Below are 15,503 nucleotides of genomic sequence, written 5' to 3'. Positions count from 1 at the left end.
TCCCTATCACAGTTCCTTCAGCAGACACCACCAAGGAGAGTGAAGTTTTTCTCAATGACTGGCTCAAATCACTCTCTCCTTTCTCTAATTTTCTACTGCCCAAGTCTGTGGAATAAAGTTACTTTTCACAGTATTTTGTGTTGGTGCATACCTGCTATATAATCTCAATTAAGAAACTTAACCTTTCTGTGCCTTAAGTTGCCTTATCTGTGAAATGCTTTCATGGACTCTTGATGAGGACTGAGTTAAAGCACTTTATCAGCTATCTTATTACTATTCTGTAACTGTTTCACTTGTTATGTATTATCTCCTAATAAAACCCAGGATGAGGACTTCCTTATACATCTTTCCCAAACCCAATTAACACAAAATTGTGCTTAATAGAAAAGGTATACACCCTATGAGTCTGCTTTTGATTTAGTCAAGTGGGATTGATTCTACTGATAAATAAACCAGAATTTTGACACGTTATCAGGCACTTTATTCTGTGTTACACTGCATAATCATTCTCTTTTCTTTCTAACAGTGTTTTTTAAATACTTCACAAGTTTATTGGCTCCTTTAGGTTAAGTATATCTTCTTCCCATCAACTATCAATACTTCGATATTGCCCACAGTAAGCAAAGGAAGTGATGTGAATCAATGATTTCCTATTGATATTGAGTCATTTGACATTAAACTCAACTCATTCTAACTTATTTTGAACCCACAATTCAGTACTTAGCTCATTTTACAACTGTAATGTTAAAAGAAGAATGTTAAATATTCCTCTCTGTATTTATTCAATGAATTTTTTAAAATTAATTTTTATTGGCATAGTTGCTTTACAATGTTGTGTTAGTTTCTACTGCACAGCAAAGTGAGTCAGCTATACGTATACATACATCTCCTATTTTTTGGATTTCCTTCCCATTTAGGTCACCACAGAGGACCGAGTAGAGTTCCCTGTTTTATAGAGTAGGTTCTCATTATACTCAATGTATTTTAACGTAGCAAAATTTCCTATTAACTATGAATCTCTCATTAACTCACTCAGGGCTTTTTTTTAAAATTAAAAACCCACTAATGATGAATATATTTCATATAAATTTTAGAAATAAGTAATTTTCTAGACTAATTTATTGAATACTTAAATGATGACACTTAAAAAAAGGTAATTCTAATGAACATAGAAAAATATCAGGTGTTTGGAAATCCCAATTTGTGTAACCTGGTAAAAAGACAAACTGAAAAAGATTTTGGTGAAACAAACACATCTATTACAAAGAAAATAAGTCTAACATAACTCCTATATAGCTCTTTGATTTCTATTAGAAAAGTGCAGTCTATTTAAACAATAAAGAAAATAAAACAACTGACTCCATTTACACAGGTTTTTCATTCTTATACACAAAGCTTTTCCAGAGTATTCTCATTGCCAAAGAGTTCTCTTAAGCTTTAATGTTATTCAGTAAAAGTACCTCAATTAAGGAAAAAGATATTTTAAAAAAGCCCTAATAATATATTATTTAAAAGGAATTAATTACAAAAAACATTTCCCCGACGGCATAAAAATTTTTAAAAATATTTTTCTCCTGCAATACTTAAATTTTCTAGCAGAGTAACATGACACACAAACTTATGTCCCAAACTTCCTAAAAATAGTCACAGAACCACTGTGTATTTCTAGACTAACGATGGGGGTTTATACACAAACCTCCGCTATAACGTGATCTTTCTAGTTAAAAGAACAGCTAAAGGATCTTGTACACAATTTGAGAAGAATCCATAACATAACTAATTTTTAGGGAGTCACACTTAAGAAGAGAGTTCCTGAGAATTATATTCATGCAGGTAGAAAAAAATGGTTACAAAATATTGGTATTCCTTTCCCCCCAAAGCAAGCAAACAAAAAAACAAACCAAAAGTGGCTATGTGGTAAAAGTCAGTACAAAGACAGAGAGTAACCATCTGCCTGGCTGACTTAGAAATTAAATTTACTTAAATTTACCTTAAAACATCTAAGGTATAGGAAACAACTTCAGGTGTTCAATACAGAACAAATGTTTGATTCTCCATCAAAAAAGACATAATATTTTCTTAGCAAAGGAAAAAACTATTAACTGAATATGGAAAATTTAAAAAATATTTCAAAGTACTAAGAATGCACTGTATACACAAAACTGTTTAAAAGTAAGACTTTTACTAATAATGCACTGTGCAATAGATGTAATTTCATTCCTCCAAGTGTGAAGTATTTGTTTCTGAGCATCTAAATTTTCATTGACCTTGAAGAAAGTAGGCACTGATGATGCAAGTATAATTAATTTATCTTTTCCTTCAAAAACTTCTGCCATATTCACTTTACACACTCCACACAAAAAAACCTGGAAAATAATTTATCTTTTCCTCCAAAAATCTCTGCCATGTTCACTTTACACACAGAACACACACAAAAAACCCTAGAAATAATCCAAATGTCTAACAATAGGTGTATATCATACATCATACAGTGTTTTAAAAAATGCCCAACTAAATCTACATTAACATGAACAAATCTTCAAAGTAACTTTGAGTGAAAAATGAAAGTTGCAGAGTACATGTAAGAATAGGAGATCAATTGTGTAAAGTTTAAAAACGCACAAAAGACTACATATTATTTATGGATACATACATATGCAGAAAAGGTATAAAAGCATGTACAGAAATAATACACATTAACTTCAAAATAGTGGTTACCTATAGGGAGGGTGGAGAATGGATAGAATGAGATGGGTACAAAGGGAGTTTTAATTCTATCCACAATGTTCAACACTACAAAAAGATTTGAAACAAATATGGTATAATGTTAACATTGTTAAATTTGGTGGTGTTACACAGACACTCATTATATTATTCACTGTACTTCTCAATTTTGGAATCTTTCATAATAAAAATGAAAACATTCACAGGATAAAGGAAAAGTTGAATCACTGCAGCCATTTCCAGACTAGATAATTAGCACACTAAAACACAACACAGGTTTTCTTTTCCCAAATAAGACAATAAGTATCAACAGAAAACACTGCATAATAGTCAGTGTACACTTTCATGAAATATCCATTGGCTATTATATTAAAAATATACAACAATTAAAGAACAGGATTAAGTGCTTCTACTTCAAAAGCTTTATCTTTGCATGAGTCAAAGGATCCACTTTCACACCACAAACAGGCTTTCCTTGCTTTAAAGAGTACCCCTTTGAATTTTCTTTTATGCCATTTCCTTTATATGTGACTGAGAATAAAAGGCTTAGTGTACAGGGTATAGAAGATACCTGGCTAACTGCAGTTAAATAAGACTAATGAATACATCGTATTCCAATATAAACTTAACAGTGGCTCAATTCAAAGATAATAAATTACTTCCAGAACAAAAGCTTTCACTTTTCAGTTTGAAACTTTTAACCTGCAAGGGAAATACATATAGCCTGTAATTCTGTTTACCATCCATGTTTTTTTTTTTTTTTGTCAGAAAAGCTTTCCTATCTTTGTCAGATTAATACTTCCTTGATCACAGATGAAGTCTTTCAAATTAAAGATAAACAACTACTTGCCTGTTGTTTCTGATATGCAGTGTTTGGATTTATCTTTGATTCCAAGAGTAGTGATCCTGCAAGTTAAAAAAATAATATTTATAAATTTCAATTTATAAAACACTGAATAAAACATCAGAATACACATTAAAAAAACAACTTTTTTCTTCCCCCAGCAGGACATCTGAAGTAATCAAATGTATTCCAATTTACATTCTTCTCTCAAGATCTGGGCTTCATATTTAATGTAGGAACATTATCATCCTAACCCCATATAGCCTTAAAGGAAAAATTTCATCTAAGAACAACATTCAGACCAAGAATATGCGGAGACTAGATTACTTATTATAGTTTTATTGAAATGAAAAATTTAAGGTCTAAATGACCACCTGAAGCCAAATTTTTTTAACAAGGTTATTTTATTGCATTTCCAGTTTAACAAATAAAACAAATTACAAAGGACGACAACAGGGATTTAAGTACTTAGTGCACAAATACAGAATTGCATTTATCCTTTTCTCCTTAAGAACAAAAAGCAGGACACCTCATGTAAAAATAAATGTCCATGACTACTTAAAAGAAAAAGTGCAAGAGTAAAAGATATGCCAAAAATAAACCGAAGACTGCTATTTTTCTTTAATCTGCACATATCAGTTGCTCAAATCCAGCGATCAGATACAGTGAGGAAGGTGTTTTACTTAAGGCTGTACATTTTATAATTTTAAAATATTTCACATAAGACTCGTACAATAAATCAACGAATACAAGTTTACAGTCTGCTCTGGTGTCCTAACTTGTTTTGGTTGTAAAGGATCCACTTGTTCACAACACCTTCTACAAAGATAGCCTGGAGGGATCCCAGACTGAAGGTGTATGTGCTTGTGTGTGCGTGTATCGTGGCAACAGTCTGCAATAACCCCAGGAAATAGGTGCATTTTGGTTTTCCCCAGCACCTGTCGACTGTGGCAACTGGGGCTAGTTAGCAAAATCAGTGAAAAAAAAAAAGAAAGTTAAGTTTCACTAAACCTTTTGTACCAGGCATATAATGGGATACGAAAATAAAGGGGGACGGGAAGGGTCAGTTCCCTAGAACAAGATCACTACCTTGTTTCTCATGACTTCCTCTCTCCTCTCTCACACTCTTCCCCCCACCTCTTTAAGAGGCGAGACTGGAGAGGAAGGGGTCAAAGGTTTAATAAGGAGAGGAGGCGGGGAACAGAGAATCGGCGTCCGACTGAGGATAAATCCCGACAAAGTAGTTTGTCTTCACCGTACTGAAGTGCAGACAGAAAGCCAATGCGCTGTCCCAAGCGGTGGCAGTAACAGTACTCGGCCCAGGGCCTAAACCCCAAGGCTGTGCCCAAAACGGAGGCATGGTCCCCTATCCTACGGTTCCAATAACCTTACCGTCGGACTCTGCCCGAACCAGCAGCGACATTCCCTTGAGCTCCTCCACATAGGTGGAGGAGACGTGCCCGGTGCCTCGGTCGTCCCATTGCCGGTCTTCGTTCAGGGTATAAACCTTCACTCGCCGCCGCGTATCCGACATGGTGGCTGCTGTCCCCACAGCTCCAGCCGCCGCCTCCTTGCTCACCTCGTCCGCGCCCCTCACTCTAGAGAGACGGTAGCGGCGGTGGCGGCAGCGGCGGCGGCGGCTCCGGAGAGGCCCGAGTTCACCATGGCTCCCAAGGTTCAGCCGCGGGAAGGGGCAACAAGAACCACTGAGACCTTTCCGCCCGGAGTCCCGGTTACCTCTCACTTCACCCCCGCACACACCCACCCTCCCCACCCTTTGCCCCCCAGAGCTCGCTCGCTCTCTCGCCGCCGCCGCCGCGGTAACTACTACAGATCCGCCATCTTGTAACCCGATTCTCTCTGCCTTTCTCTTCCTCCTCCAGCAAGCTCGCACGGGCTGTCCTAGCAGGGGCTACGGCGGCCGACGAGTCCAATAAGAGGCACCTCCGTTTCTGTACGCACCGTGTTCTCGCGAGGCGGGGTACTGGACTGAAGTGGGTGGGTCTAAGTGCGACTTCCTCCTATCTCGGCCCCGCCTACTCCCGTGGGATCTCGGTTGGCTGGGCGGTCCTTGCGAGCTTTTAGTCTCCAGTGGTGCTGCGAGAGTCCTCTCTGTGCAGGCGGCGGGCGCGGAGTCACGGATTCGGCTTCGTGCGGATTGCTGGCTTCACCCGGCGTGTGACGAGCCGTGGGATCCAGCTCTGTGGAAAACACAAAGCAAGCCTGGGAGGTACGCATCCTTGGACGGGACTCACCCTGAGCAAAAGGGAAGGAAATGTGCTCGCACTCCTTAATGGAAGCTCACCCTTTCAGCCTGTGAGAGAAAAACAGTTTAAACCTCTTTCTGTGAAGAGGTTAGCCCTTTAATGCGACCCGAAACCCCCTGAAACTCGCTATGGAGTCTGTTACAGTTAAGCATCTCCTCAGGAAGTGTCCTGTGCATCTCCAGGAGATTGTAACATTGTACACAAGTGTATCGTTAGGCTTTTAGTGGCTGGCCATTGAAAAGCATACTTTCCGCTTCATGAAAATACAGTGCCCTTCCCGTGTTTGTAACGTCTGAAAATAAGTCTTCAGGTAAGTTCAGGGAAGTGGCAGGGAGCTACTTTCCTAACATATCGAAGAGCACTGTTTCGATATTTTTGAGTTTCTCTTGCTGACATTTGTCGCGTTCTCTCTCGGGAGGTCTTATGCACTGAATAAGCGAGGGAGGGATTCTCTTGGCGTTCACGTTGTCAGACATCACATTAAGTGTCAAACATTGCGCGGTGGATACAAACCATGCACTGGGCCCCTGTTCGTTTTGGGTAGAATCCTTTTGTTCGTTTTTAAAGACAGTTTCAGCTTGTTGTGCCGCCAGCTTTTTACAACCCATTAGTCTGAAAGGTGAAAGTCAGGCGAGATGCACACGTTTTACCCTGCAGCGCATCTTGGGAGTTGTAGTCATTCCTTATCAATGGTGTTTTCAGAACGTGCTTATGTTTTGACCAGATCTTGTGGGTACACCCCTCCGCGGTACGCTAAAACATGAGACGTCTTACACAGAGCAGGCGCCTGATAAAAATTAAATTCTCGGTTCAACATCTGGATGCATAGGATTTTTTAAAATCTAAGTATACTTGGATTAAATAGTTATAATATGCGTGGCAATAGAGCCCGTTAATTGCTATGATTGATGTGGACGAAATGCATTTTGAGCCCAGAGAAAATAACTTTTCTGTCTCAGGTCAGAGAAAGCTTCACACAGATAACTTTTGGGCCTGATGTTAGAGGATCCCTGAGTGGGAGTTTGGCTTGAAAGGTGTTCAAGGCTGTGGGGACCAGGTGAACAAAGTCATAATGTGTTACTGGCCTAAAAAAACGTATAAATAAGTTATGTATTAAGTTAAAGGAATGAGAACTGAACAGAAGTCACTTTGACACCATACATGTTAAAAGTTTACTGTTCTACAAATAAGATCTAACTCTGGAAAAAATTGAAATAACAGGAGTCACTTCCTGTATTTTTTCAATCGTTCAGCAAATATTTGTTGAGCATATACTATGTGCTAGACATTGTTCTATACAGTGAATAAATAGAAAAAGTCCCTCTTTCATGGAGCTTACATTCTAGTGCAGGAAGACAGTAAACAAATCTATGCCAGGTACTGATAAATGTTGTAACCAAAAAAAAAAGAGTAGCAGAAGGTTAGAGAGTGAGTATGGGAAGGGTAATGGTGTCTATTGAGGGGAGGCAGTCTGCCATGCATTTCCCTAGGGGAAGGGAGAGCCAGAAAGCAGTAACTACAAGTACAAAGACCTTGAGGCTGTAAGCATGCTGAGTGAGTGAGAGGGATAGCAAGGAAACCAGTATGATTGGAGTGGAGTGAGAAAGGGGGGAAATGGTGGGAAATAAGGTTGGGAGTGGGGGAGAGGCTGTCTTGAAGGGCCTTGGGTTTTGCTTTGAATGAGTTGCAAATCCATTGGAGAGTTTTGAACTAAGGAGTGGAATGATCTGAACAGTGTTTCAAAGCATCTCTTCCACCTTCCCCTTAGTATCCCTTTTGCTGTACTCCCCAATATCTGAAATAAGGGAACAGAGTTAAACCCTCAGCACTCATCTCTGCCCCTTGCTGGATCCTCAGGCACAGGTTCTTGTTTTTTTCTTGCCCTAGGTCACAGGGATTCTCTCTTCTGCAACAGGCCGACCTCTAACATTTGTAAGGTCCAGGACAAGCACACAAAAGGAAGACCATATACCATATGTCTAAAGATTTAAAAATTTTAAATCAAGCTATTAAATATATTTTCTTTTCCTACCTTTGGTATACCCTAAGCAATATATTTTCATATGGCCTGGAAACCAGATTCCAAATTCAAATCTAGAATTCTTGAACTCCTCAGAGTTCCAGAGTCTCCCTTTGGCTCCTGAAGTCCTTAGCCTGCCTTCTCTTCTCACACCTCAGCTCTGCCTGCACTTAGACAGCCCTCATGTGTGCACAGAGGGTACCCCAGCCTTTTGTCCAAGCTCTGTCTATGTCTACTCTCCCTGAATGTAGTCACCCTTTGGCCACTCCTCAGTGGCCAATTAAGGACAGAATTTGGGAAGAGGACTGTGCAGACCCTGGGAGCAGGCTTGGCCTTTGGGGCAGGGAATTCCAGGGTGCCCAGAGCATGGTCTAGAAAGGGAAGAGTGGGTTCCAAGTGGACACATCCCTTGGTTTCATGGATTTCTCATCCCATGGAGAGAAACATAGAGGGCCAGAGCAGGATTCTCCAAGACACACTGAGGGCAGTAATGCACTGCAACAATGTGTATTCCCCAGCAAAGGTTTTCTTCAGGCAAGTTCCACTCCAAGGGTTGAGATAGATTTCTATATCTGTATACATAACATTTATACCTACCACCTTTTTTTTTTAAACACAAATAATGGAATACTGTACATACTGTTGTACTAATATACCTTAGTTTATTTAAACTATTTTTTCTGTCTCTATATATGTCATTTCCAACAGTGCGTAATTTCAAACAATAAATGATTGTACAGAAGTTGTTTCATGTGTGCCAATATATGCATAGGTTAAATTCCTAGAGCAGGGTTTTACAGTTTTGGCACCACTGACATTTTGGGCTGGATAATTATTTGTTGTGAGAGGCTGTCCTGTGCGTTACAGGATGATTAGCAGCATTCCTGGCTTCTACCCACCAGATGCCAGTAGTATTGCACCCCATCCTCCTGTTGTGATAATCAAAATTATCTCCCATCATTGCCAAATGTCGCTTGAGGGCACATTACACTTTTTAATTATTGAGGATTAAAAAATATAGTAATCTCTACAGAGTAAACTGGGTTCTCAGTCTTATTGACTCGTGTCCTTGAAATGTGAGGCTTTCTGTTTTTAACCCTTCCTAATTCTGTGCGATGTTTTTGTGAAAAACTTTGATGAAAGTTTCTTTGCTATATTCATTCATTTCTTTCCTTGAGGTGATTAATCTTTAAGGCCTTCTCCATTTAAATAAGTCATCAAAACTGATAACCTACATCCTCTTCAGCTACATTCCTATTTCTCTTCCGCTTTTCAGCCAAACTGTTCAAGGGTTAAAGTTGCTTATACTCCCTACATTTCCTCACCTCACCACTCGACTCCTTAATTGAACTTATCTATTGTGGTTTCCATCACCCAGCCCTCACCAAAAAGCTCTTGATAAACTCACTAAAGACATCTTTGTTGATAATGCCAGTGGACATTTTTCAACCCATTTTACTTGATCTAAGTTAAAATTGACACTTATTTGTTTGAACTTCCTTCTTTCCAGTCATCTCATGATGACTCCTGCTTTATCTTTATCCTTCAGATGTCACCCCAATTATCACTTACGTAGAAGAGCCTTCCTTGACTTCCTTGACTAGGTCAAATCCCCGTGGAACCAAAAAACCCAATTCACATCGATTTAAATGATAAGACAATTTATTGGCTCATGTGAATAGAAAGTCTGAAGATAAGATGAACCTCAGGGTTGATTGAACTGAGTGACTCAAGAGTATCAGTGAGAACTTGATTTTCTTCTGCCTCTCAATTCTACTTTCTGCTCTGCCAAATCCATCCTAAGGCTGATTCCTTTTGTATCTTAAGATGGTAGCCAAGAGCTCCCAAGGCTACATAGGTCTTCACATCAAAAGAGTTTCTTCACATATCCCTAGTTGCATTGTGATTATACTAACTTAGGTCACATGCCCACTCCTGAACCTAGAGTTTTGTGGTCTAGGGAATGTCATGTACTGGACTGGCTGAGGCAAATCAGGGCCCATGCTTGTAGTTGTGGGTGGGGTTAGTCCTACCCAAATCCCATGTATGTTACACTATGTGATAAGGGTAAAGTAGATGCTAGGAAGACAACCAGAGTATTCATTTTATCTTCCTATTACACACTTATAGCACCATGCACCCCTCCATTGTAGCATCTGTCATACTTTTAGCTTTATATTTATTTGTATGAGTTTTTATTAATAACTGTCTCCACATGTAGATGAAAATTTTTCATGAGTCCAGGGAGTATGTTTTTCTCACCATTGCATCTCTGGTACCTAGCATCTCATTCTTCTGAGGTGGTAGGTTGCAGTGTTACAAGGGTGTGTATGGGTATGAGTGTGTGTATGTGTGTGTGCGTAGGGATGGTAGTCCTTTGGTTATTGGGTTTGGGAAGTGGAGTCAGGCATATAGCCCCTCTCTGTATAGGCTTTTACCTTGCCCTCAAATTCTCACCCCTGATCCTTTGATTTTTTTTGTGTGTGTGTGGAAATAATTTGTTCTCTTTTCTTATCTGATCACCTCTGGGGTCATATAGATTGTGACTTCCTCTGTTCTGCTAAATTTACCACTGCTCTTCTATTTGCTTGTTATGCAACCAACATTTATTAAAATCTCTTGTCTGCTATTGTCTCTTTTGTTTGCCCTTTGGGCTCTACTTTTTCAAAAAATTATTTAACTGTGTTGTTAATTCTCCATGTTTAACCAAGGTATTCTGTCATGTTTTTATGGCTTTTTAATGTTTAGTTCTCTAATCCACTTGAAATTTTTTGTATATATGAAGTAGGTTGTCAATTTAAAATTTTTCCTCACAGTGGAGAGCCAACTGTTAACATCATTTATAGATGAAATAATTTGAAATGCTATTTAAATCATATTCTTTATTAAGTTCAGACACACACACACACATACACACATATATCTAGATTTGAGTCTGAATTCACTATTCTTTTTCCATTGTTTTATTTGGCCAACTCTAGTATGACAGTTAATTGCTATAGTTTTATAATTTGTTTTGAGTTTTGGTTGGTGTGGTGGCCTTAAAGTGCACCACTTTGATCTCCTTAAAGAGAACCTACTCTGGGGAACACAGTTATCTGACAGCAAGCTGCCTTTTGGGCTCCACCATTATGTTTGTGCCACAAATACCTCCAGCTGCTCCCAGCCAGTGACTCAGCACAGCAGGGATATAAAACTTGTCCTTTCCTGTCCAAAGCAGAACTCCTCTCATGGCAGCTTTGGCTTGGGGAACTTAACAGCCAGGATGAGACTTTCTTGGAAATACACTAGTCTGAAGCTCAACCCAGTATTTCCTTCCCTTCCTCCTTTTACAGAGGTCAGACTTGCACTATGGTCTGCAGGCTCTTCCTGTCAATTCCTGAGCCCACCTATTTTATCCATCACAGACATTTCCCCCAATTAATATCTTGCAGATCCCTTCTTGGCATCTGCTTCTCTGAGGACCAGAACTGACATAGGTGATACAGGGAGTCATGTCAGAAATCAGACAGTAAGATGGGGTTTGGGGAATGGTTTACTCAGTCCCTGGCACAAGGTGGCCATTTGACTACTGATTTCACAAGTAGTGACCTAGGAAAACATCCTAGAAGGGGTGAATGCTGTTGCCTATTCAGCAGTTCAGGATTTGAAAGATATGGGAGAAACAATGCTTATGAGGAGAGGAGAGGTGGCCAATTAAGTTGTACTACTCCCTTGCAGAGGGCTAATGAATTGAGGGCACTTAATGCACAGTTAAAAACTACATTTGGGAGCCGGGGGGGGGGGCTCTTTGGTCTTCATAAAGAGGCCCTTATTCCCTGCAGTGGAAAAACAGATATGGGATTTGACAGTTACAGAGCTCTGAAGATATTTGAATGCTCAGCCTAGGGAGGTTTGCTATGCAGCTAGGGCCCTGGTTGGGAAAGCCTGAAGCTTTGAAACATGGGATGGATGCCCGTATTTTGGCTCTGTAGATATCCCTGGATCCTCAGGGGCTGCAGAAGTGGCTTATAACTCCTAGTAAGAGATAACACTTCCCCCTTGCAGAAAGACCTCCTCCATAGTTGCTCCCATTTCTTCTAGCTGAGAGGCTATGGTAACTAGGGTTAAATCTGGTTGCAGTATTTAACTGCATTTGACAGCTGATTTCTCAGGTAGTGACCTGGGGACTGCTTTGCCTGATAAGGAAGGAGATTACACACCGAAGGGACTGAAATAATATGCTAGCGTGTACTAGCAGGAGCTGAAGGAGTATGCTTGGGACTGGAATTTTAGGGTGCTTGATCAAGGGGGCTGGAGGTTAAGACTGAATAATCAAGACTTCATTGACTTTGGGACTGAAGATTTAACCGTGGTCAGGACCACAGGGGATGGGGCAAACTCACTGCTGGTGTAGCTCCGTGAAGCCTGGAAAAAGTGAGAGAAGTGGAAATGAGCTCATACCACGGCAACGTTTGACCGCTGTTTATTTTGGCAAACATATGTAGCCACTGCTCGCTTATTCTGTTTTATAACAATTTAAAGTATTTTTTAGATGATCATCTGCGAATGTTTCTGTTCTTCTCCACCTGTGTTTAATCTCATCACATTGATTAGGACCTTAGAACACTGATGAGAATAATAGTGGTGATTCTTGTTTTGTTCCTGACTTCAGTGGCAACATCTGCAGTGTTGTATACATGTTCTTAATTTCTGATAGATACCATTTTCCAAGTTAAGGATGTTTCCTAATATTCTAAATTCTCTAGGGAGTGTACATCGAATTCTATAAATTGACTCTTTCGCATCTGGTTATTATATGGTTTTTCTCTATAATTCATTATAGAGATTATATGCTTACCCATTCTTGCATTCCTATAAAACTACTTTGTCCTAATAGCTATTGCCAATATTAAGATAATTTATGTTTTCATAAATGATAATGGCCTACATATTTTTATACTTAAAAAAAATCATCTCTTCTAATTTATGAGTCCTTGGCAATTGCATTAAATTTTATAGTCAATATCAAAACTATAACCAACTATGCAGTTTTGGTTTTCATGAGACATTGGGTATTCTTCAGTGTTTCCCAACACACACAGGATAAAGTTCAGAGTCCTAAGTCTAATATTCGAAACCCCACTACAATCTGACCTCTATTTACTGTCTTCTTTATCCACTGATAAAACTGTTCCACTCCACAGGCAGCCTTTCCCTTTATAATCATCCTTTAAAGCCCAGCTCAAATATCACCTCTCCATAATGAAGTCCTATTCAAATTCCACTTCTTAGAAACTTTCTCTTTTTCTTCCAGTTAGAATTAACCTATTCTTTTCCTTTCTATGACTTTTTTAAAACCTTTACTAGACTGCTTATCAGTCTGCCTTTCATAAATTATTGACTCTATATTAGAGTATATATAAGTCTCAGAAGGAAACAAACTATTCCATCATTTAGTACTGTGCTTATAGTAGGTAGTTTTAATTACCTTTAAATTAATTTTGTAAATTTCAGACTTATTTTGAAACTTGTTGCAGTGATATGCTTGAGATGGTAAAACTGGAGTTGTTTTAATTATCTCTGCAAAAGTCACTTATGCCCCAACTGCTTTCTAGGATATTAAGGTGAATATCCAACCAATATGTTGGTTGATGACTTCATACTCATATTTAATAAGTCAGACATCTTTCTCTTCAAAACTATTTTGCCCCCTCAGGTTTACTATTCATGTCACAGATCCTACTATCTTCACAATGCTCAGGCTGAAATCCTCAGTCTTAACTGCTTCTTTTTCTTCCAACTACATCCCCTTCTGAGTTAATCGAAGTCTATCCATTTTCTTTTTACATTTGTTTTGCAGTATCTTGGTATTGGCTCAGTCCATTTTTTCTGAACATTCTCCCTTCCCAAGGAGTGAGCCCTTGAGAATTCTCTGACTAGTTGCTTGCACCAAGTTTAGGGTTACCAGATTTAGCAAACAAAAATTTAACTGGATACCCAGTTAAATTTGAATTTCAAATAAACAAGGAATATTTTTTTTAAATATAAGTATATCCCAAATATTGCATGGGCCATAGTACACTGAACATTTGTTTATCTGAAATTCCGTTTCACTTAGCATTCTGTTGTTTTATCTGGCAATCCTAATCAGGTTTGACACCTTTCTCAAGCTGAGCCTATCGTTTTCTCCTCCAGAAGTTGAACTCAGAGACAAGTAACTTCCTGTGGGATAGCCATCTTTTGTCCCATGATATGAAAATACGTTTGCATAGAAGAAAAAAGCTGTTATGTGGAAAGCAGCACAAATGAGAGGCCATGAGACTCTATAGGTAGGGAGAACTGTCTTAGTTCCTGATAACTTGACAGTCCTGGTTCAAGTCCGCCACAGGGAGCGTGACTTGCCTTCTGTGAAATAAATTCATGGCCCTGTGATAAAAATCCCCCTTTGCTTTAGCTTAACTTAGATTGGTTTCTGTCCCTTGATACCAAGACACATTCTCTTTTCCATTTATGCTGCCTACCACCCTAGTCTCTGATGAGCCTGGAATTTTGTAAAAGCTTTTTAAACTTTTACACGACTTCGGTATCTTCTGTCTTCTTACAAGTAACCAGGTATATTCTTGCCAGATTAAATGCTTTAAAAATATCACCTTGCACTGGTTATCTCTTGTTTTATATTCTTTAATAAAATTTGTTTTCTAATTCTGGTGAAGAACAGGCACAAGATTAAGGAGTAAAAGACTGTGAAATTGGTTTATAGAAGGGAAAGGCTGCTATATATTCCAGACATACAATACCAATAAAGTTGTTAGTCCCTTTATCTGGAATTTTCTTTTCCAAATAGCTGCACATCTTCTTCCACTTCATTCAGGTGTCTGCTCAAATGTCACCTACTCAGAGATGCTATTCTGGATCATTTTATCTAATATAGTACCTTTTTAAATCACTCTATCCCCTTAGGTTTCTTTAAAGAACCTACCACTATCTGAGATGGTGTATACTTATTGTTTCCATCCACTAGAATGTGAGCATTGGAACTTTGTTTTGTTTACTGATGCATCTGCTGTACACATTATAGTACCTGGCACATAGTAAGTGTTGAATAAATGAATGCCATGCTTGGCTGAACTGAAGTGAGAAAGATACTGATGTTAGATCTAGAAATTCAATTCTTATTCTATAAGAGAAGAAAAAATGTATTAAAAAACTGTTATTTATGGGCAGGGAGGCATCAATAACAAAGGTTATAAAGGAAAAAGTTTTTAAGTACCTATATTGCAGTAACTACCAAAATGGGAACTCAATTTGATTTGAGTCATTATAATTTAGAGATCTTAGCATACGATAGCCCTCATAGCAAACCTTTTTTGGAAAGCAGGGAAAACTACCAAGATGTGAATGTGAAAAATAAGTCCAGACATAAAGTGTACGCTCTTGCTTTAAGTGGAAATGAGACCCTTTTCGTGGTTTGTAGTTAGTGACCTGTATTTTCACTTTGTGGCACTACTGGTCTCTAGAGTTTAAGAACTAGCTTTATTTTTCCATATTATTAGCAGCTGGGAGTCTTTTTGAAAAATAAAATCTAAAACTCAAGAAAAACATAAATTACAATTTTGAAATTCTACCAGTAAGTGTTATGTTTTAAACAGAAGACAAAGTGAGAATA

The 15,503-nt window shown here is 38.8% G+C and overlaps 1 protein-coding gene across 2 annotated transcripts in view; it reads right to left on the bottom strand.

Moving 5' to 3' along the window:
• PPP4R3B (protein phosphatase 4 regulatory subunit 3B) overlaps positions 1-5,428 on the bottom strand; it is a 66,069-nt gene extending 60,641 nt beyond the window's left edge. The window contains exons 1-2 of one of the 2 annotated variants that reach the window (XM_007465660.1): positions 4,961-5,428; positions 3,575-3,630 (exon numbers count right to left, since the gene is read on the bottom strand). In XM_007465660.1, coding sequence (XP_007465722.1) covers positions 3,575-3,630; positions 4,961-5,102 — 198 coding nt within the window. In that variant the 5' untranslated portion in view covers positions 5,103-5,428. The remainder of the gene's footprint in view (positions 1-3,574; positions 3,631-4,960) is intronic. The other variant, XM_007465659.1, reaches the window with a different exon arrangement.
• Positions 5,429-15,503: the final 10,075 nt, after the last annotated feature.

The sequence above is a fragment of the Lipotes vexillifer genome, unplaced genomic scaffold (genome assembly GCF_000442215.2).
Source record: "Lipotes vexillifer unplaced genomic scaffold, Lipotes_vexillifer_v1.1 scaffold77, whole genome shotgun sequence".
In the NCBI taxonomy this organism is placed as follows: Eukaryota; Metazoa; Chordata; class Mammalia; order Artiodactyla; family Lipotidae; genus Lipotes; species Lipotes vexillifer.
Note: the sequence above shows the minus strand (reverse complement) of the source record. Positions and strands in the feature narration are given on the sequence as shown.